Below are 20,466 nucleotides of genomic sequence, written 5' to 3'. Positions count from 1 at the left end.
CTCCCATTCATTGCACGAGCCTGTCTGCAGCTCCAGACCATCCCAGCCAGGCTCACCATCTGGATGAGCTTGACCTAGATGCAGACTGATGTGCTGGAGCCAGCTTGGAGGGTAACCTCAGTTCTGCTGGGTGAGTAGGACTGCCCCAGTGGAAATCACAGCTCTGTTTCCCCAGCCCAGTGCTGGAGCTGCATTTGCCTGAGTGAGTTTGCTGGCGAGGCAGAGTCTGGAGGTGATGGGGGCTTTGTTCCCAGGGCTGCAGTGTGCCCTGGGCAGAGGTTCTGAGCTTCACAGCCGCAGTAGCCTCCAGAGCGCTGCTTGCTACAGCCTCATTTCCCAGCAGGAACAGGAGAAGGTCACTGTGGATCCATTTGCTAATGGCTCCATTGGTGAGTGGATGTTTCATTTCCAGCTGCTCTCTCCAGCTCCTTACCTCTTAGCTCCATCAAGCCAGGCTCAGGTTTCCAGGCTGAAAGCATGGCAGCTGCCAGCAGCTGACCTGCAGCCTTCTTCTGACTCCACAGGCAATTAAGCAGCGTGGCAGGCTCCATCCTCTGGCAGGGATCAATACTGCTCAGCCTTGGCAGTTCTGACCCAAAGGGGCTCAGACATGCCAAGCTGCAGCCAGCCCTGGTCATGGTCCTTGTGGAAATGGCACAGCAGTGGCTTGGAGCCACATGCCAGTGGAGCATGTACTAGAGTTGAGGCTGAGGGAGCAGAGTTTCCTGGCATGCCCTTTGCTACCAGCAGGTCACCTGCCCTCGGGCACTCAGTGTGGATGCCCAGCTGCTGATGGAGCATGCCCAGAGAAGGGCAGTAAAGCTGGGGAAGGGCATGGAGAGCAGGGCTGGGAATGAGCAGCTGAGGGACCTGGGGGTGTTTAGTGTAGACCTCATTGCTCTCTGTAGCTCCCTGAGAGGAGCTTGCAGTGAGGTGGGGGTTGGGCTCTTCTCTCAAGTAGCAAGCGACAGGAGGAGAGAAAATGGCCTTAAGCTGCACCGGGGAGGTTTAGGTTGGAGATCAGGGAAAATGTCTTTGGTGCAAGAGTGGTCAGGGATTGGCACAGGCTGCCCAGGGAGGTGGTGGAGTCCCCATGCCTGGAGGCGCTGGGAAGATGTGCAGCCATGGCACTCTGGGACATGGCTTAATGGTGATGGTGGTGTTGAGTTGATGGTTGGACTGGATTATTTTGGAGGTCTTCTCCAACCTTAACAATTCCATATTTCCATTCTGCTGTGTGGCTTGTGGCAGAGCAGAGGAGGAGCCAAGGGAGCTGCAAGCCTCCTCCTCATGCTGCATCCACAGGTCTGAGCAGGCACTGCCTGGGTCATCGCTGCTTTGCAGTCCTGCTTCACACAGCAGGGGCAGCTGGGCTGGGAGGGGATGTGCTTTTATTTCAGGAGACTCTGCCTTGTTTGATGCTTAAGCAAAGTCATCCCTTCCTCCCCCTCCATCTCAGCAGAGTAGCTCTCCTTGTGGTGAGCCTACTGGATGCTGCAGGCACAGAGGAGCTGCATGGCCCTTCCCTGGCAGCTTCTCTGGCCTCTGAAGCTTGTGGCTTTCCTCAGCTCTGGAGCCTCTCTTACAAGAGGGCTGTGGCGATGCTGGAGAGTGTCCAGAGCAGGGCCAGGAGGATGCTCAGAGGGCTGCAGCAGCTCTGCTGTGAGCACAGACTGAAAGAGTTGGGGCTGTGCAGGCTGCAGAAAAGAAGGCTCCCAGGTGACCTTCTTGTGGCCTTCCAGCATCTGAAGGGGGCTACAGAAAAGCTGAGGAGGGACTTTTGAGGCTGTCAGGGAGTGCCAGGACTGGGGGAATGGAGCAAAGCTGGAGGTGGGGAGAGTGAGGCTGGAGGTGAGGAGGAAGTTGTTGAGCAGGAGAGTGGTGAGAGGCTGGAATGGGTTGCCCAGGGAGGTGGTTGAGGCCCCATGGCTGGAGGTGTTTGAGGCCAGGCTGGCTGAGGCTGTGTGCAGCCTGCTCTAGGGTAGGGTGTCCCTGGGCATGGCAGGGGGGTTGGAACTGGCTGCTCCTTGTGGTCCCTTCCAACCCTGCCTGATTCTGTGATTCTTTTCTGTGATTCTGTGAGTGCTGTTGTGCCCTGGGGTTTCACACCTCCTCACTTGGACTTCCACTCAGTGTCTTTTTCTGTAATGTTGCTTTTAGAAGCTTTCTACAAGGATGCTTTTAGAACAAAAATCATTAGACTGGCAAAAAAAGACTCAGATTCAGCCCCTGTGCTGGGCAGAGATGAGGATAGGGCTGGTGTGGAGGCACTACTTGACCACAGAATTACCCTCCCAAGTGGGCAGGTGGCTCAGGCTCAGTAAACCCCTCAGAAAACTTCTGGGAGGTCTTAGAGGTTTGCTTTGTGTTTTCTCTGAGGGCTGTGAAGGAAGGAAGAGAGAACTGCTGTGGGCTGAGGAACCAGCAGGTCCATGCACTGCCAACTCCTTTCTTGGTCTGTTTGAAATAAACAAAACTATCTTACAGAATCATAGGACTGTTTTGGTTGGAAGAGACCTCTAAGAAAGAATCACAGAATCATAGAATCAGGCAGGTTGGATGAGACCTCCAAGCTCAGCCAGCCCAACCTATCCCCCAGCCCTATCCAGTCAACCAGATCATGGCACTAAGTGTCCCAGCCAGGCTTTTCTTGAACACCTCCATGGCTGGTGCTTCCACCACCTCCCTGGGCAGCCCATTCCTTGGACTCCTTCAGGGACAGTGACTCACTCACCTCCCTGGGCAGCCTACCTTGTCACAGTAGAAGCAGCAGGCAGAGGGTTGCACTGTTCCCCCAGCCCATCACATGCCACTCCCAGCTGGGATCTCTGTGACACTAACTTGAGTTCTGTGTCCAGTTCTGGACTCCTCAGTTCAAGAGAGATGTTGAGGTACTGGAAGGTGTCTAGAGAAGGGCAGCAAGGCTGGGGAGGGGCCTGGAGCACAGCCCTGTGAGGAGAGGCTGAGGGAGCTGGGGGTGTGCAGCCTGCAGCAGAGGAGGCTCAGGGCAGAGCTCATTGCTGCCTGCAGCTCATTGCTGAAGGGAGGCTGTAGCCAGGTGGGGTTGGGCTCTGCTGCCAGGCAAGCAGCAGCAGAAGAAGGGGACAGAGCCTCAAGCTGTGCCAGGGGAGGTCTAAGCTGGATGTTGTTAGGAAGTTGTTGTCAGAGAGAGTGATTGGCATTGGAATGGGCTGCCCAGGGAGGTGGTGGAGTGGCTGTGCCTGGAGGTGTTGATGCCAAGCCTGTGCCATGGTCTGGTTGGTTGGGCAGGGCTGGGTGCTAGGTTGGGCTGGCTGAGCTTGGAGCTCTCTTCCAGCCCAGCTGATTCTATGATTCTATGATTGATTCTGTGAGGTAGCAGCTCTTCCTGTGAAGCAGATAAAGGGTACAGCATGTTCATGATCATGCAGGTTCTTAAAGTGCCCTGGGGGTGGCCATGGGGGATTCACATGACAGTGCCACTGTCCTAGGGACAGTGCCCATGCTGGGTCGGTCAGAGAGAGCTGAAGTCCTGTCCCGTGGGTGAACTGGGGCCCTCCTGGAGCTGCAGTGAAGCCAGGCTGGCGTGGCAGCCTGTGTGACAGGAGGATGGAGAGTGGGGGCTGGCACTGCTGCAGCTGTGGGGAGGCTGAGCTGTGTCCCCACCGCTGGCTTCCAGCACATCGCCCTGCCTGTCTCTGCTCCTTTCCCCACTTCCCTTGTCCCACCTGTGGGACCAGGAGAGCCCAGCCTTCACCCCCCAGCAGACGATGGGAGCTGTCAGCAGGAGTTTATCTGAGGGGAGCTTCTGACCTTTCCTGAGCTCTTCTGCTGTAATGGATCCTGTGCACATAATTCCCTGCTCCCGAAAGCAACGCGAGGGGCTGAGGGCTCAGCACAGAGCAAGCGGTGCAGCGTGGAGAGAAAACTCAGCGTTGTGGGGCTGCTGGGTCCTCACCTTCCTCCAGGCTACAGCTGTGAGCAGGGAGATTCCAGGGGCAAGGAACTGTCAGAGCATCTCAGCTTGCTGCTGGCTGCAGGGTCAGCCTGCTTTCCCAGCTGCCTGCCGGCTCCCTGTGTTCGCAGCTTCGCAGGCATCCAGCTCAGCTTCAGTAGAAAGCCCACGTTTGAGGAGAGCAGCTCTTGAAGCTGGAGGGATGATTCACAGGAGAGCCTGAGCTCTACCCTCAAACATGTTGTCTCAGGCTCTGAAGCACAAGCTTCAAGGAGCAGGCAGGAGCTCAACTCCCCTCTGTTTAGACAGCAGAAAGAACAAGCTGTTACGTACAGAGCTAAAAATAATGGCAGTGCTCTCAGCCTTCCTCCCAGCTCCAGCAGAAGGATGCTCTGATTACTGGTGGCCAAAGCCATCTCTGGCACAGCTCTGACTTGATGATGCATTAAAGCTTTTGTGACTCTTTTGAAGCTCAGTTCAGAGCAGCAAAGCTGCTTTCCTGGACCTGCCATGGTTTCTAACTTGGATGAGAAGAAGGGCTTGGGGCAAACCCAAAAGCTGGCATTCCCAAAGTGGCACCACTCTGCCAGGAGAATTTCATCAGAGAAACCCAAGAAAGTCCAGTTCTGGGCTCCCTGATTCAAGAGAGATGTTGAGGTGCTGGAAGGTGTCTGGAGAAGGGCAGCAAGGCTGGGGAGGGGCCTGGAGCACAGCCCTGTGAGGAGAGGCTGAGGGAGCTGGGGGTGTGCAGCCTGCAGCAGAGGAGGCTCAGGGCACAGCTCATTGCTGTCTGCAGCTCCAGGTGGTGGAGTCGCCATCCCTAAGCCTGGCTGGGGCACTTAGTACCATGGTCTGGTTGGTTGGCCAGGGCTGAGTGCTAGGTTGGGCTGGCTGAGCTTGGAGCTCTCTTCCAACCTGCTTGATTCTATGATTTTATGATCCTGCCTGGCCTGAGCAGGGCCAGGCTCCTCCCCAGCCTTGCTGCCCTTCTCTCAACACCTTCCAGCACCTCAACATCTCTCTGCAATGCAGGAGCCCAGAACTGGACACAGCACTCCAGGGGTGGCCTGAGCAGTGCTGAGCACAGGGGTAGAAGAACCTCCCTTGTCCTGCTGCCCACACTGCTCCTCAGCCAGCCCAGGATGCCATTGGCTCTGCTGCCCACCTGGGCACACTGCTGCCTCCTCTGCAGCTCCTCTCTGCCAGCACCCCCAGCTCCCTCTCTGCCTGCCTGCTCTCAGCCACTCTGGCCCCAGCCTGTAGTGCTGCTTGGGAGATGTGGGCTCCACCTGGAGCATCTCTCCAGCATTCCTGCTGGTGGATTGGCTTCCTGCGTGAGTGGTGCTAGTGGGAGCCCAGACCACTCCATGCTTGCTGCAGAGTCTTGTGAATATCTTCACTCAGCCTCCTGTCCCTCCCATTTCCCCCTGACGGAGGCTGATGGAGATATCTGCCGGGATGAGGCTGCCAGCCACCTGCGGTGGTGGTGATCTGTTACAGCCTGCAAGGTCTCTCCTGCCAGCCTGCAAGTTCTTATTCATCCTTTTGTTTTTACAACAGCAGCCAAGGGAGGTGCTTTGTCACCACTGCCTGTGAACCAAGAGCACAAAGGAAGAGTGGCTGAAGGGTTTGAGCAACGATGAAATGCTCACTCGATCAATCTTGGCTGAGGGTTTGTTTCCCTTCTTGCATTAACTGCCCATCGATTGCTGTGCTGACCTAAGGACACAAGGCTTGGCTGGCCTGGCCTTCCCCTCAGCCAGCAGCACCCCCACACCTCCAGGACTGGGTTCAGTGTTGGGGCCCTCAGTACAAGAAGGACGTTGAGGGGCTGGAGTGTGTCCAGGGAAGGGCAACAAAGCTGAGGAAGGGTCTGGAGAGCAGGGCAGGGGAGGAGCAGCTGAGGGAGCTGGGGGGATTTAGTGTGGAGAAGAGGAGGCTGAGGGCAGAACTCATTGCTCTCTACAGCTCCCTGAGAGGAGGCTGCAGTAAGGGGGGGGGTTGGACTCTTCTGCCTAGTAACAAGTGATGAGAAGAAATGGCCTCAAGTTGCACCAGAAAACGTTTAGGTTGGAGCTGAGGAAAGATGTCTTTGGTGCAAGAGTGGTCAGGGATTGGCAGAGGCTGCCCAGGGAGGTGGTGGAGTCCCTATCCCTGGAGGTGTTCAGGAAACCTGTGGCTGTGGCACTTGGGGACAGGGTTTGGTGGCCATGGTGGTGTTGAGTTGGTGGGTGGACTTGATGATCTCAGGGTTGTTTTTTTTCAGTCTTAATGGCTCTGTGATTCTCAACTAGATCCAAGAATGAGGAATCCTGACAGGAGTTAAAGGAAGGGCTTCAGTTTGCCCCAGAGATGCTCTGTTTGCCCATGTCAAGGACCCTCACCAGACTGTGGTGGTGTTGTTGTTGCATCAAAAGAGGTCTGGCTGGAGCCAAGTGCTGCTCACTGCAGTGAGTGATGGTGCTGGTGGAACCCCCTTTCCCTTTGCCAGGTTGGCTTCTCCAGTGCTGCCAGAGATGCACTGAGATGAGACAGAGCAAAACGCTTCCCATCCTTGCAAGGGACAATCCGAAGCTGCTGCACTGGGTGTGCAAACATGGCAGTGAGCTTGCTCCTTGCTCCCAGTTCACTCCAGCTCTCACTGCGAGGCAGCTCAATGACACTTGAGCAGGAGCTTTGCTTCCCTTTGCCTGTGTGAACCTGTGGCCAAACCCCTCAGAGGCAGGGGGGCAGTAGCACCCAGGTGAGCTTGGGAGCTGCTTGGGATATCCCTGCTTTCCCAGCAGGAGATGTTGTTGTGTCCAAGCTGCACTGGCTTCTGGGCTGCGTCTGGTTTGCAGGTTCATTCTGCTTTCCCCTCGGTTAGTTAGTTATCAGCTGGGATGCTCTAAGTGGGAAGGGGAATGGCCTCTCATCCAGCACCAAAAGCTGGCTGCTTTTGGCGCCTGCGATTCCCTTTCTGGTCCCCTCGGAGCCGGTTTTCTGTGGAACATTGACATCTAGTGGCTTTGCTGCTGAAGGAAGCGGCAGGCAGCAGAGGGCTGGCTGCAGGCTGGCCTGATGGGACCGCTGGGGAAAGCCAGGGGAAGCTCAGTGTGATGGGTTGGGTGTTCCCTGCCCCTCCCACACTTGAGAAAATCACCCAGGCTAGACTCAGCCGAGCTGGGAATTAGAATGGAGCTTTGTATTTACAGCTTAGCACAAGATATAAGCAGGCATTTACAGTAGCTACAGCTCTAGACAGCAATAGACAAGTTAAAAGGTAATACAGGAGCACAGCAGCCCTGCCAGAAACCAGAGCCCCCAGGAGGGGCTCCCAACCACCCTGCCACCTCCTTTCCACCCCTCTGCTTTGCCTTACGTTCAAGGTGAGTTTGGCCAAGGGTAAGGAAGCAGAGGGATTACACAGACAGCAGGTTAGGGACAGAAGGGAGGCAGCCAGAGAGAACAACTCTGTTATCTGTATTCATGTTCTTGTTGCATCCATCTCAGCAAGCCTATGAGTGCAGTAGACATGGTGCCACGGACAGAGGCACTGAGTGCAGCCTCAGCAAGTTTGCTGACCACACCAAGCTGTGTGGTGCAGCAGCCAGGCTGGAGGGCAGGGATCCACCCAGAGGGACCTGCACAGGCTGCAGAGGTGGGCACAAACCAAGCTCAGGAGCTTCAACAAGACCAAGGGCAAGGTCCTGCAGCTGGGTGGAGGCAATGCCAAGCACCAATCGGGCCTGGGCAGTGAGTGGCTGGAGAGCAGCCCTGAGGAGAGGGACTTGGGGGTGCTGGTGGGCAGAGAGGTTGGAACTAGGTGATCCTTGTGGTCCCTTCCAACCCTGACTGATTCTATGGTTCTACATCACCATTGCTTCCTTATCACAGCCTAGAGGCTAATTCCTCTCACCAAAATAGTCCAGCTAGCTTCAGACTAGGACATTGAATGCTGCTGATCAATACATAGAGGGTGGGTGGCAGGAGGGTGGGCCTGACTCGTGGAAAGGAAACCTCACAACAAGCAGAGTGTTATCAGGTAAGGCATGCTTAATCAGCAATGGGTGACAAGGGCAGGTCCTCCTCCAAAGCCCTTGCACACCTCCACCATGTTCAGGTGACATGTTTATGCTGCAGAATCACACATACTCAGTGCAGGGCCAGGGTTAGTACAGTTGGGTGGGCAGAGGCCAATAGGATGAGATTGGACAAGGCCAGGTGCAGGGTTCTGCACTTTGGCCACAACAACCCCAAGCAGCACTACAGGCTGGGGACAGAGTGGGTGAGAGCAGCCAGGCAGAGAGGGAGCTGGGGGTGCTGGGAGAGAGGAACTGCAGAGGAGGCAGCAGTGTGCCCAGGTGGGCAGCAGAGCCAATGGCATCCTGGGCTGGCTGAGGAGCAGTGTGGGCAGCAGGACAAGGGAGGTTCTTGTGCTCCTGTGCTCAGCACTGCTCAGGCCACACCTGCAGTGCTGTGTCCAGTTCTGGGCTCCTCCATTGCAGAGAGATGTTGAGGTGCTGGAAGGTGTTTGGAGAAGGGCAGCAAGGCTGGGGAGGGGCCTGGAACACAAACCCTGTGAGGAGAGGCTGAGGGAGCTGGGGGGGTGCAGCCTGCAGCAGAGGAGCCTCAGGGCAGAGCTCATTGCTGTCTGCAGCTGCCTGCAGGGAGGCTGTAGCCAGGTGGGGTTGGGCTCTGCTGCCAGGCAAGCAGCAACAGAACAAGGGGACAGAGTCTCAAGCTGTGCCAGGGCAGGTCTAGGCTGGATGTTGTTAGGAAGTTGTTGTCAGAGAGAGTGATTGGCATTGGAATGGGCTGCCCAGGGAGGTGGTGGAGTGGCCATGGCTGGAGGTGTTGAAGCCAAGCCTGGCTGGGGCACTTAGTGCCATGGTCTGGTTGGTTGGGCAGGGCTGGGTGCTAGGTTGGGCTGGCTGAGCTTGGAGGTCTCTTCCAAGCTGGTTGATTCTGTGATTCTAAAGCCTCTGCCTTCCTCTCCTCCCGGGCAGGAACTTCTACTACATCACCATCCTGCGTGACCCTGTCTCCCGCTACCTGAGCGAATGGCGCCACGTCCAGCGGGGAGCCACCTGGAAGGCGTCGCTGCACGTCTGCGACGGGCGCTCCCCCACCACCGAGGAGCTGCCCAGCTGCTACGCGGGGGACGACTGGTCGGGCTGCTCCCTGCAGGAGTTCATGGACTGCCCCTACAACCTGGCCAACAACCGCCAGGTCCGCATGCTCTCCGACCTCAGCCTGGTGGGTTGCTACAACCTGTCGGTCATGCCGGAGGAGCAGAGAAACAAGGTCCTGCTGGACAGCGCCAAGGAGAACCTGAAGAGGATGGCTTTCTTCGGCCTCACCGAGTTCCAGCGCAAGACTCAGTACCTCTTTGAGAAGACTTTCAACATGAACTTCATCTCGCCCTTCACGCAGTACAACAGCACGAGGGCCTCCAGCGTGGAGATGGACGAGCAGACTCAGCGGCGCATCCAGGCCCTCAATTTTTTAGACGTGGAGCTGTACGATTATGCAAAAGACCTGTTCCTGCAGCGCTACCAGTACATGAGGCAGAAGGAGCACCAGGAGGCGCGGCGGAAACGCCAGGAGCAGCGCAAGATCCTGCGGGCCAAGCAGGCGCGGCTGCGGGAGCGGGCGGAGAACGGCTCCAGCGCCGACTACATAGGGAACGTGGAGCGCTGGCGGCGGTAGTGGCGGGGAAAAGGGAGGCTCTGGGGGACTCTGGAAGCGCAGCAGCACCCAAGCCGCCAACCTGGAAGGTGGGAGGGGAGGGAGGAGGTGCAGGCAGAGGGGTTGGGAGCAAGAAGAGGTTTAAAATGTTGCCTTTGCAGTTGCCTTCGCAGTCAATGTTGTACTGTACGTGGAACACTTCACCTTAGCGCGCGACGGAGTCGTCCCTGGGAGGTGGGCGGGGGTTGGGTTACTTACGGCATCCGGCGGACGGGTAGGGTGATTGGAAATGGGTGCTGGGAGGTTAATGGTGGTTGGAATTGGGTGCTGGGAGGTATATTTGAACTTAAGGGGAAAAAAAAAACAAGGAAAGAGGGAGGAAAAAAATTGGAAGTGGTCCTTGGGTGTTTAATTAATCAGGAGAGAAAAAGGAAAGGGGAAATTGGAAGTGGTTGCTTGGGTGTTTAATTAATCAGGGGAGAAAAAGGTAAGGGGAAATTGGAAGTGGTTGCTTGGGTGTTTAATTAATCAGGGGAGAAAAAGGAAAGGGGAAATTGGAAGTGGTTGCTTGGGTGTTTAATTAATCAGGAGAGAAAAAGGAAAGGGGAAATTGGAAGTGGTTGCTTGGGTGTTTAATTAATCAGGGGAGAAAAAGGAAAGGGGAAATTGGAAGTGGTTGCTTGGGTGTTTAGTTAAGCAGGGGAAAAGAGGGAAAGGGGAAATTGGAAGTGGTTGCTTGGGTGTTTAGTTAAGCAGGGGAAAAGAGGGAAAGGGGAAATTGGAAGTGGTTGCTTGGGTGTTTAGTTGAGCAGGGGTAAAGAGGGAAAGGGGAAATTGGAAGTGGTTGCTTGGGTGTTTAGTTGAGCAGGGGTAAAGAGGGAATGGGGAAATTGGAAGTGGTTGCTTGGGTGTTTAGTTGAGCAGGGGTAAAGAGGGAAAGGGGAAATTGGAAGTGGTTGCTTGGGTGTTTAGTTGAGCAGGGGTAAAGAGGGAAAGGGGAAATTGGAAGTGGTTGCTTGGGTGTTTAGTTGAGCAGGGGAAAAGAAGGAAAGGGGAAATTGGAAGTGGTTGCTTGGGTGTTTAGTTGAGCAGGGGAGAAGAAGGAAAGGGGAAATTGGAAGTGGTTGCTTGGGTGTTTAGTTGAGCAGGGGAAAAGAAGGAAAGGGGAAATTGGAAGTGGTTCCTTGGGTGTTTAGTTAAGCAAGGGAGAAGAAGGAAAGGGGAAATTGGAAGTGGTTGCTTGGGTGTTTAGTTGAGCAGGGGAAAAGAAGGAAAGGGGAAATTGGAAGTGGTTGCTTGGGTGTTTAGTTGAGCAGGGGAGAAGAAGGAAAGGGGAAATTGGAAGTGGTTGCTTGGGTGTTTAGTTGAGCAGGGGAGAAGAAGGAAAGGGGAAATTGGAAGTGGTTGCTTGGGTGTTTAGTTGAGCAGGGGTAAAGAAGGAAAGGGGAAATTGGAAGTGGTTGCTTGGGTGTTTAGTTGAGCAGGGGAAAAGAAGGAAAGGGGAAATTGGAAGTGGTTGCTTGGGTGTTTAGTTGAGCAGGGGTAAAGAGGGAAAGGGGAAATTGGAAGTGGTTGCTTGGATGTTTAAGGGAAAAAAGGAAAGGGGGGGAAATTGAGAATGGTTGCTTGGGTATTTATTTAAGGGGGAAAAAAGGAAAGGGGAGAAAAATGGGAGTGTTTAAGCAAAAAATAATGGGAGTGGATTGGAAATGGTTGCTTGGAGATCTATTTAAACAAGAAAATGGGAGGGGGATTGGAAGTGGTTGCTTGGGTGCTTATTTAAAGGGAAAAAAAGGAGGAGGGGAATTGGAAGTGGTTGCTTGGAGGTTTATTTAAGGAGAAAAAAAGGGAGGGGGGGAATTGGAAGTGGTTGCTTGGAGGTTTATTTAAGGAGAAAAAAGGGAGGGGGGGAATTGGAAGTGGTTGCTTGGAGGTTTAAGCAAAAAAAAGGAGGTGGGGGTTGGAAATGGTTGTTTGGGCATTTAAACAACAAAAAAAAAGAGGGAGAAATTGTAACTGGTTTCTTGGGTGTTTATTTAAGGGGGAAAAAAAGGGAAAAGGGGGGAATTGGAAGTGGTTGCTTGGGTGTTTGTTTAAACAAGAAGAAAAAGAAAAGGGGATGGGGGGGATAAAAATAAATCCATAATAAATTAGTTATGATGCTAGAAAATGTCTATGATGCTCGGCTGAAATCTCTCTGGGAAGCAAACTCCTTTCCTACTACTGAGCATTTAGCAGCCTCTCACAGTACAGTAGATGAGCAAAAAAAACCCAACAAACCTCTTTGTTTTGCTGTTATTTTCCCCTTTGGTTTGCTCTCAGTTTTCTTTCCATAAAGGCTTTTCAAGGGCACCAACTGCTGATCATCTTTCTTGACCTGGTGGTCTTGAATACTGCCTTCAGGTTCTGGGCTCCCCAGTTGAAGAGGGACAAGGATCTGCTGGAGAGGGTCCAGTGGAGAGCTATGAGGATGATGAGGGGACTGGAGGGCATGGCTGATGAGGAGAGGCTGAGGGACCTGGGGCTGCTTAGTCTGGAGAAGAGAAGACTGAGAGGGGATTTGATCAATGTTTGTAAGTATCTGAGGGCTGGGGGTCAGGAGGTGGGGACAGGCTCTGCTCACTGCTCCCTGGGACAGGACAAGGAGCAATGGATGGAAGCTGCAGCACAGGAGGTTCCAGCTCAACACAAGGGGGAACTTCTTTCCTGGAAGGGTCCCAGAGCACTAGCACAGGCTGCCCAGGGAGGCTGTGGAGTCTCCTTCTCTGGAGCCTTTCCAGGCCTGTCTGGATGTGTTCCTGTGTGCCCTGAGCTAGATTGTGTGGTGCTGCTCTGGCAGGGAGGCTGGACTGGATGATCTCCTTGGCTCCCTTCCAACCCCTGACATCCTGTGAGCCTGTGAATGGGTGGCAAAAGGAACAGAAAAGGTCTAGAAGAGAACCAACAACCACCACATTGATTAGTTTTCTGGGTGGTATTGGCTTTGAAACCAAGGCAAACCACAACAGAACAACAACAAGGAACAGAAATAATTCCTCTAGTTCTATAAATACTTCCAGTTTTAAACTTTTTTTTTTCTACCTAACTGCTGTTTAGAATTTTAAGCTTGGTCTGTCTCATATTAAGGTTAAAAACAACAACAACAACAACAATAATAATTAAATGAAATAATAAAATGATAAATAAATAAAAGAGTCCTGCATAATTTTCTGACCTCAATGCCAAGGTTAAAGATGCTGCTGCCAGCATCTTTGTTTTTTCCCAGGGCACTGAGTTTTTAACCCTTCTTGGAAGACTTAACAGCACATCCTCATGGCCCACAAAGGGTTTTGCAAACTGAGCTCCTGTGGCAGTGTCTGAATGTTAAGCCATTCTTACCCATGAGGGCTCCAGGATGCTTCAACTTCTTCCTTCCTTCTCACTAATTGGTGGTATAAAGAGAGATGTTTTGTGTAGTGTCTCTTAAAACAAGTCATGAAGCTCTTTTAATCCTGGCAAGATTCCTAAGGGAATTGATTGATGGAAGAAGAGCTCCACAAGTCCTGTGAGGAGGACTCACAGCTGAGGGAGCTGGGGATGTGCAGGCTGGAGAAGAGGAGGCTCAGGGCAGACCTCATTGCTGTCTACAGCTACCTGAAGGGAGATTGTAGCCAGGTGGGGGTCAGTTTCTTTTCCCAATTCCAATCCCTGAGCACTCTTGCAGCAAAGCCATTTATCCTAAGGCTGTGTTTTGTTGGAGAGCTCTGCAGCTCAGCTCTGGAGCTGGTACTGCAGGAGGTGGTGAGTCAGCCTGATTCCGTGTAGCTGCCCTAAGGAGCATTTGTTGAGGTTCCTTGCAAGCCAGATCAGATGAAAAGTTCTCATCAGCTCTGATTTCCTGCTCTAACACAAAGAGCAAATCTGTTGTTGCCACTCTCAGAGGTCCCCAGTTCAGTCCTGGTTTGTCAGCCAGGGCAGCAGCCTTATGTAGCCAGGTGGGGTTGGGCTCTGCTGCCAGGCAAGCAGCAACAGAAGGGGACACAGCCTCAAGCTGTGCCAGGGCAGGTCTAGGCTGGATGTTGTTAGGAAGTTGTTGGCAGAGAGAGTGATTGGCATTGGAATGGGCTGCCCAGGGAGGTGGTGGAGTGGCTGTGCCTGGAGGTGTTGAAGCCAAGCCTGGCTGGGGCACTTAGTGCCATGGTCTGGTTGGTTGGGCAGGGCTGGGTGCTAGGTTGGGCTGGCTGAGCTTGGAGCTCTCTTCCAACCTGCCTGATTCTGATTTTTCACTTAGTGGTGGGATTTACTCACAGTGAATCTTTGCCACAGCAGGTAAGAACAGGGCTGTGGGGTTTTTTTCTCTCTCTTTCTCTCTATGCTCTTGAGCCCTTCTTAGCGCTGGCAGCTGAACGATGACTCCAGACAAGGGGAACCAATTTTAACCATAGCCATAGTTGTACAGGATGAGGAGGTTACAGGGTGCACAGGGCTGCAGCAGCCCTCTCCTGAGCAGGCTTTGCTGGGGTGTAGGCTGTGTGGTTGGGCTGGGCTCACCCCTCCAGCCCTTCAGCCTCCCCTGGACCGGCAGGGAGAGGAGATGGGGCAGGAGGTGCCAGGGGCTCCTATAAATCTCTATGCAAAACTAACGTCCACTGAAGCCACCTCTGCAAGGCTTGGCCTGTGCATTCTGCCAGCTCAGACACTCTGCATGCAATCTGCAATGCTCCTGAGCTTGGCACCAGCCAGGCCATCTTGGTGTGGGTGCTGGTGGCACCCCAAAAGGTGCACTCTCTGCCCCAATGGACGTGATGCTTACAAGGCTCACTTGCACTATCGCCTTCCACCTGTAACGTTCTGTACACCACGAGGCCAGGGCAGGCACAGCATCAGCTCCTTTCCTGGAAGGGTCCCAGAGCACTGGCACAGGCTGCCCAGAGAGATTGTGGAGTCTCCTTCTCTGGAGACTTTCCAGTCCTGTCTGGGCATAGCCCTGTGTGACCTGAGCTAGATTGTATGGTCCAGCTCTGACAGGTGTAGGGGAGGGTTGGACTCGATGTCCTTGAGTCCCTTCCAACCCCTGACATCCTGTGAGCTTTACAGACATCTCACTGCACCGTGCCCAAGCTCTCTGAAGGTTGGGTTACAGCTGAGGTTGCTTTGCAGCCCGCAGGGTGGGGGGCATCAAGCCTGCAAGGGGCAGGGTACGAGCAGCACAGCAGCAGCAGCAGCCCAGTCCCCTGCACTAAGCAGCTCTGGGGTAGAGCATCCCTTCCTGTACAGCAGAGTTATTTTTGTTACTCCAATGCAGGCTGCAGCTGCCAATATGATGTCTTGATTGTACTTGGGGTTTTTTTTATGTTTGTTTCTTTCTTTTTCCAGGGGAAAACCTTTGGCTCTTCAAACTCACAGGCATTGCTGCAACCAGGACTTTGGGTTTGGGTGGGGGGAGGGTGGGGGGTGGAGTGGGGCTGGAGGGCCTGTTGCAGGAGGGGCATTTGGTTTCCAGGCTGTGGTGTGCATGGTTTACAAGAGGCTTTCAGTTGGTTTGGGGTTTTCTTTCATTTCCCCCTTTTTTTTTTACCTTTGTGTATCCTGTTTATTGTACATAGGGGGATGTACAAATGTGAAGGGACCCCTTTTTCTTTCTCCTGTCATGACCATGTCAGGCTGGACTGATTCCCACTGTAGCTGCTGTCTTAACTGTGTAGATCTCCAGGCTGATCCACTGACTCTGATTGTGTAACTTACCCATAGAGCTGATCAATAAAATGGAACTACAGCCTGCTGGTTTTCTCAACCTGCTCTCTTCTTGCTTTGATGGCACCTTGGGGATTGCATGGGGCTTTAGTGATGGTCTGGATGAGGGGATTGAGTTCAGCAGCAGTGAGTTTGCAGATGACACCAAGTTGGGAGCAGCTGTGGAGCTGTTAAAGGGTAGGAGAGCTCTGCAGAGAGACCTGGGCAGGCTGTCAGGTGTTTAACAAGTCCCAAGTGCAAAGTATTGCACTTTGATCACAGCAACCCCAAGCAACACTACAGGCTGGGGCCAGAGTGACTGAGAGCAGCCAGGCAGAGAGGAGCTGAAGAGGAGGCAGCAGTGTGCCCAGGTGAGCAGCAGAGCCAATGGCATCCTGGGCTGGCTCAGGAGCAGTGTGGGCAGCAGGACAAGAGAGGTTCTTGTGCCCCTGTGCTCAGCACTGCTCAGGCCACCCCTGGAGTGCTGTGTCCAGTTCTGGGCTCCTCCATTGCAGAGAGCTGTTGAGGTGCTGGAAGGTGTTGAGAGAAGGGCAGCAAGGCTGGGGAGGGGCCTGGTTTCTGCTGGGTTTAAACACGAGTGTCCCTGGCCTGCAGCATCATGAAGGGCTAGTTCCTCTGGGTGTGTATGTGTATGGTTTCTCTTCTTCCTTTAGAGGCTGCCCTCCTCTTTTGCTCCAGCTGGCTCTGGAGGAGGTTGCCTCGCTGCTGCCTTCCACTGCCTTCCACTCTCCCCTGCTGGGCTCACCCCCAAAACACGAAGGAGCTCCAGCAGCTGTGGATGCCATAGCAGGTAAGAACGAATTGAGGATGCTGCCCCAGCTGGACTAGAAGGGATGCTTTCTCACGGTTGGGGTCAGGCTGTGGGGTGTTTGGTTTCTTCCTGGTGGCTGCACAAGATCTGTACACTTGCAGGACTCACATTGTGCTGGTAGGACCTGAAGGTGCCCATAGGAGGCCTTGCCTTGACCTAATCAAATTCCCCTGTGAGGACAAGGTGCCCTTCCTCCTGTGAATGCCTGCAAGGGCATCTTACCTCTGCAAGGCTTCTTGAGTCCTGGGGAGCAGGGAGTGGAGGGATCTGCTGGAGAAGCTGCAGATGACTGACACGGCTTGATGCAGGAGTCTATTAGCTCACTGAGGAAGCTGCTAATGGCATGGAGGTCAGGCAAGATGCTCCTCTGAAGGCTTGTGTGGAAGCAATTGGAGCTGCCTGTAGAGAGGAGCACTGTGACAGCTGAGAAAACATCGACTGCAGGGGGGAAGGGGCGGGGGCTGTGTTTGGACAGACAAACAGCCGAAGCTGAGGAGCTGCAGCAGTGAATCAAACAGCACTCAGAGCCTCCACTGAGTGTTGGAAGGCTTGGGCACATGTAAAGGAAACACTTCTGAGCACCCAGATGTCTCTAAAGTGCCTGCCAGGTAGAGATGTTGGCAGCAGCAGTGCTGGAGCAGCTGGTGTGGAGCCCAGGGCTGCTTTGAAGATGGGGATGTGCAGCACTAATATCATAGAAGGGTTTCAGTAGGAGAAGACCTCTAAGCTGCCCAGGGAGGTGGTGGAGGCACCGTCCCTGGGGGTCTTCAAGAGAAGACTGGATGAGGCACTTAGTGCCATGGTCTGGTTGACTGGTTAGGGCTGGGTGCTAGGTTGGACTGGATGAGCTTGGAGGTCTCTTCCAACCTGGTTGATTCTATGATTCTATCATCCAGTCCAAACATCAACCCAGCCACCACCATGGCCATCCATCCATGTCCCCAAGTGCCATGGCCACAGGTGTCATGAACACCTCCAGGCATGGTGACTCCATCACCCCCCTGGGTGCCAATCCCTGACCACTCTTGCACCAAAGATGTTTTTCCTCATCTCCAGCCTGAACCTCCCCAGCCAAGGTTCAGACCACAATATGGAATCATAGAATGGTAGGGGCTGGAAGGCACCTCCAAAGATCAGATGATAAAGGGACTGTGTTGGTTCATTTTGCCCTCCAAAAGGCTGATAGCTGTGAGACCTATGTGGCCTTGAAAGATACCACCTCTGGGGCTGATGGTTTGGGAGTAAAATGTTCCTAAAAGGCAGCTGGTACCTAGGGCTTGTTGGCATCAGCTCAGCTGAATCTTGTCAGGGGATTTTGCAACCTGTTTTCTCTAGCACAGAATCACAGAGGTTTAGAGGTTGGGAGGGACCTCTGGACATCATCCAGTCCAATCTCCATGCCAAGGCAGGATCACCTAAGGGTAGTTCACACAGGAATGCACCCAGGGGGGTCTTGAAAGTCTCCAGAGAAGGAAACTCCACGATCCCTCTTGGCAGCCTGCTCCAGGGCTCTGTCACCCTCACACCAAAGAAGTTTCTCCTTCTGTTGAGCTGAAACCTTCTCTGGTCCAGTTTGTAGCTGTTGCTCCTTGGCTTACTGCTGCTGACCACCAAAAAGAGCTTGGCCCCCTCCACTTGACCCCCACCCCTCAGGTGTTTGTACACATGGATCAGATCTGCTCTCAGCCTCCTCCTCTCCACACTAACCAGCCCCAGGGCTCTCAGTCTCTCTCCACAGGGGAGATGCTCAAGTCCCCCACTCATCCTCATGGCTCTCCCCTGGCCTCTCTCCAGCAGGTCTCTGTCTCTCCTGAGCTGGCTAGCCCAGAACTGGACACAGCATTGCAGGTGTGGTCTCAGGGCAGAGCAGAGGGGGAGAAGAACCTCCCCAGCCCTGCTGGCCACACTTTCCCTGGTACCCCCTAGGATGCCCTTGGCTCTCACTGGATGTGATTTAGTGGGCTGTAATTCAGGGCTGCTGCCAGTTAGTGCAATTTTTGTGGGGACTTTTGGGGTTGGTTTTTGTTTAGTTGGTGGTATTTTTTAGGGGGGGGGGTGTTGTAATTTCCACATTATCCAGCATTATCAGAGCCAGGGACAAGAGCTGACAGATCTGAGTGCAGGTAGAATTTCAGCTCATGAAATCACTGAGGGGGAGAGAGAAGGAAAACTGATCCAGCTCCTCTCTTTAAATTTCAGCCCAAACTAGCACACAGTTGAGGCAACCTGGCAAACTCATCATGGAATTACTGAACCATTTGGGTTGGAAAATTCCTTGCAGATCGTCCAGTCCAACCATGCTGGTGGCAGCAGTGTGCCCTGGTGGCCAGGGGAGCCTATGGGGTCCTGAGGTGCATTAAGCAGAGTGTGTCCAGCAGATCAAGAGAGGTTCTCCTCCACCTCTGCCCTGCTGAGACCTCATCTTGAATACTGTGTTCAGGTTTGGGCTTCCCAGTTTGATAGGGACAGGGATCTGCTTAGAGGGTATAGTGGAGAGCTATGAGGATGATGAGGGGACTGGAGGGCATGGCTGATGAGGAGAGGCTGAGGGCCCTGGGGCTGCTTAGTCTGGAGAAGACTGAGAGGGGATTTGATCAATGTTTGTAAGTATCTGAGGGCTGCCAGGAGTGGGGGGACAGGCTCTGCTCACTGCTCCCTGGGATAGGACAAGGAGCAATGGATGGAAGCTGCAGCACAGGAGGTTCCAGCTCAACACAAGGGGGAACTTCTTTCCTGGAAGGGTCCCAGAGCCCTGGCACAGGCTGCCCAGAGAGGTTGTGGAGTCTCCTTCTCTGGAGCCTTTCCAGGCCTGTCTGGATGTGTTCCTGTGTGCCCTGAGCTCGATTGGATGGTCCTGCTCTGGCAGGGGCTTGGACTGGATGATCTCCTTTGGTGCCTTCAAACCCCTGACATCCTGTGAGCCTTTGAACACCTGGACTTTAAGAGTTTTGCACTTGTGCTGCCACCAGAAATGAGGTTCTGAGAGGCTGTTCTGTGTGTTTACAGGAATCTCCAGGTGGTACTTGCTGGCTGCAAAGGTGGTGATAGTGTTGGGTTTGGCTTTCTTACCTTTTGCAGCACGAGCATGCAAACCTGTGTTGAGAGTTAGACTGGATGATCTCTTTGGGTGCCTTCTAACCCCTAACATCCTGTGAACCTGTGAGCCTGTGACTCAGTGAGCAGCCTGCACAAAACCTTCCTGAACCAAAGATCACAAGGATGAAAATCCAATTCTGCCTCTCCTGAAGCCATCTCCCTGTTGCAGCAGCCTCATCAGGGAGGAGTGTAATTTCATTTAATCCATTTCTTCAGTTGGGAGTCAACTGCACTGCCCTCATGCTAATATTGCTGCTCTGCCTTCTCTAGAGACACAGTGACAAGTTTAGACCTGAAATTGAATTTGCCTCTAAGCTTCCAGAGGAATCTATCAGCCAAATTAGCCCAGCTCTCTGCCCAGCAGCTCTGTCATGCACTTCAGCCCTGTGAGGATGCACCAGGCCAGGCAGGTGAGGTTGTGCTGCCTTTTGTTTTGGGGGCTGTGCAATGTTGGAAGGGGAAAAATGTGAAGCTAAGCAAAATGTTTCTAGTGAGGGCTGAATGTTTGCTTTTCAGGGCACTAAGACTGCCTCCTCTCAGTGGTCTCAGCTTTCTGAACGTCACAGAGTCAAAGAACTGTTTCAGCTGGGAATGAGCTCTGAGATGAGCTGAGATGAGCTGAGGTCACTGAGATGAGCTGAGACCACTGAGCCATGTCCCAAAGTGGGCTGGGGGGGAGTTAGTGTGGAGAAGAAAAGGCTGCAGGAAGACCTCATTGCTCTCTACAGCTCCCTGAGAGGATGTTGGAGTGAGGTGGGGTTGGTCTCTTCTCCTCAGTATCAGGTGATGGGATGAGGGGGAATGGTCTGGAATTGTGCCAGAGGAGGGTTAGGTTAGAGATGAAGAAAAATGTCTTTGGTGCAAGAGTGGTCAGGGATTGGCAGAGGCTGCCCAGGGAGGTGGTGGAGTCCCCATGCCTGAAGGTGTTCAGGAAACCTGTGGCCACTGCACATGGGGACAGGGTTTGGTGGCCATGGTGGTGCTGTTGGGCTGGATGAGCTTAGGGGACTTTCCCAGCCCAAACAATTCAATGATTTTTGAGATCAGAACTGCAACACCTGACTCTCAGTTTCTCCCCCATCAGTGCTCAGCAGGATGGGGCTCACTGGATTCACTCTGAGGGCAGAGATTTTCCATCCCAGGCCACCAGGGCAGCAGCTGAAGCATCACTGTCTGTGATAGGTCTGTCAGGTGCAGAGCAGGAGCTGTGATAAAGAGGGCC

At 53.7% G+C, this 20,466-nt stretch overlaps 1 protein-coding gene across 1 annotated transcript in view; it reads left to right on the top strand.

The window, feature by feature from the left end:
• Positions 1 to 15,377, top strand: part of HS6ST2 (heparan sulfate 6-O-sulfotransferase 2) — a 148,325-nt gene extending 132,948 nt beyond the window's left edge. The window contains exon 2 of the mRNA XM_064159096.1: positions 8,923 to 15,377. Within this exon, the coding sequence (XP_064015166.1) occupies positions 8,923 to 9,625 (703 nt within the window). The 3' untranslated portion in view covers positions 9,626 to 15,377. The remainder of the gene's footprint in view (positions 1 to 8,922) is intronic.
• The last annotated feature ends 5,089 nt before the right edge of the window (positions 15,378 to 20,466 follow it).

Source organism: Pogoniulus pusillus, chromosome 19 (genome assembly GCF_015220805.1).
Source record: "Pogoniulus pusillus isolate bPogPus1 chromosome 19, bPogPus1.pri, whole genome shotgun sequence".
Classification (NCBI taxonomy): Eukaryota; Metazoa; Chordata; class Aves; order Piciformes; family Lybiidae; genus Pogoniulus; species Pogoniulus pusillus.
The sequence above is the reverse complement of the archived record's forward strand: the minus strand, read 5'-3'. Positions and strand labels throughout refer to the sequence as shown.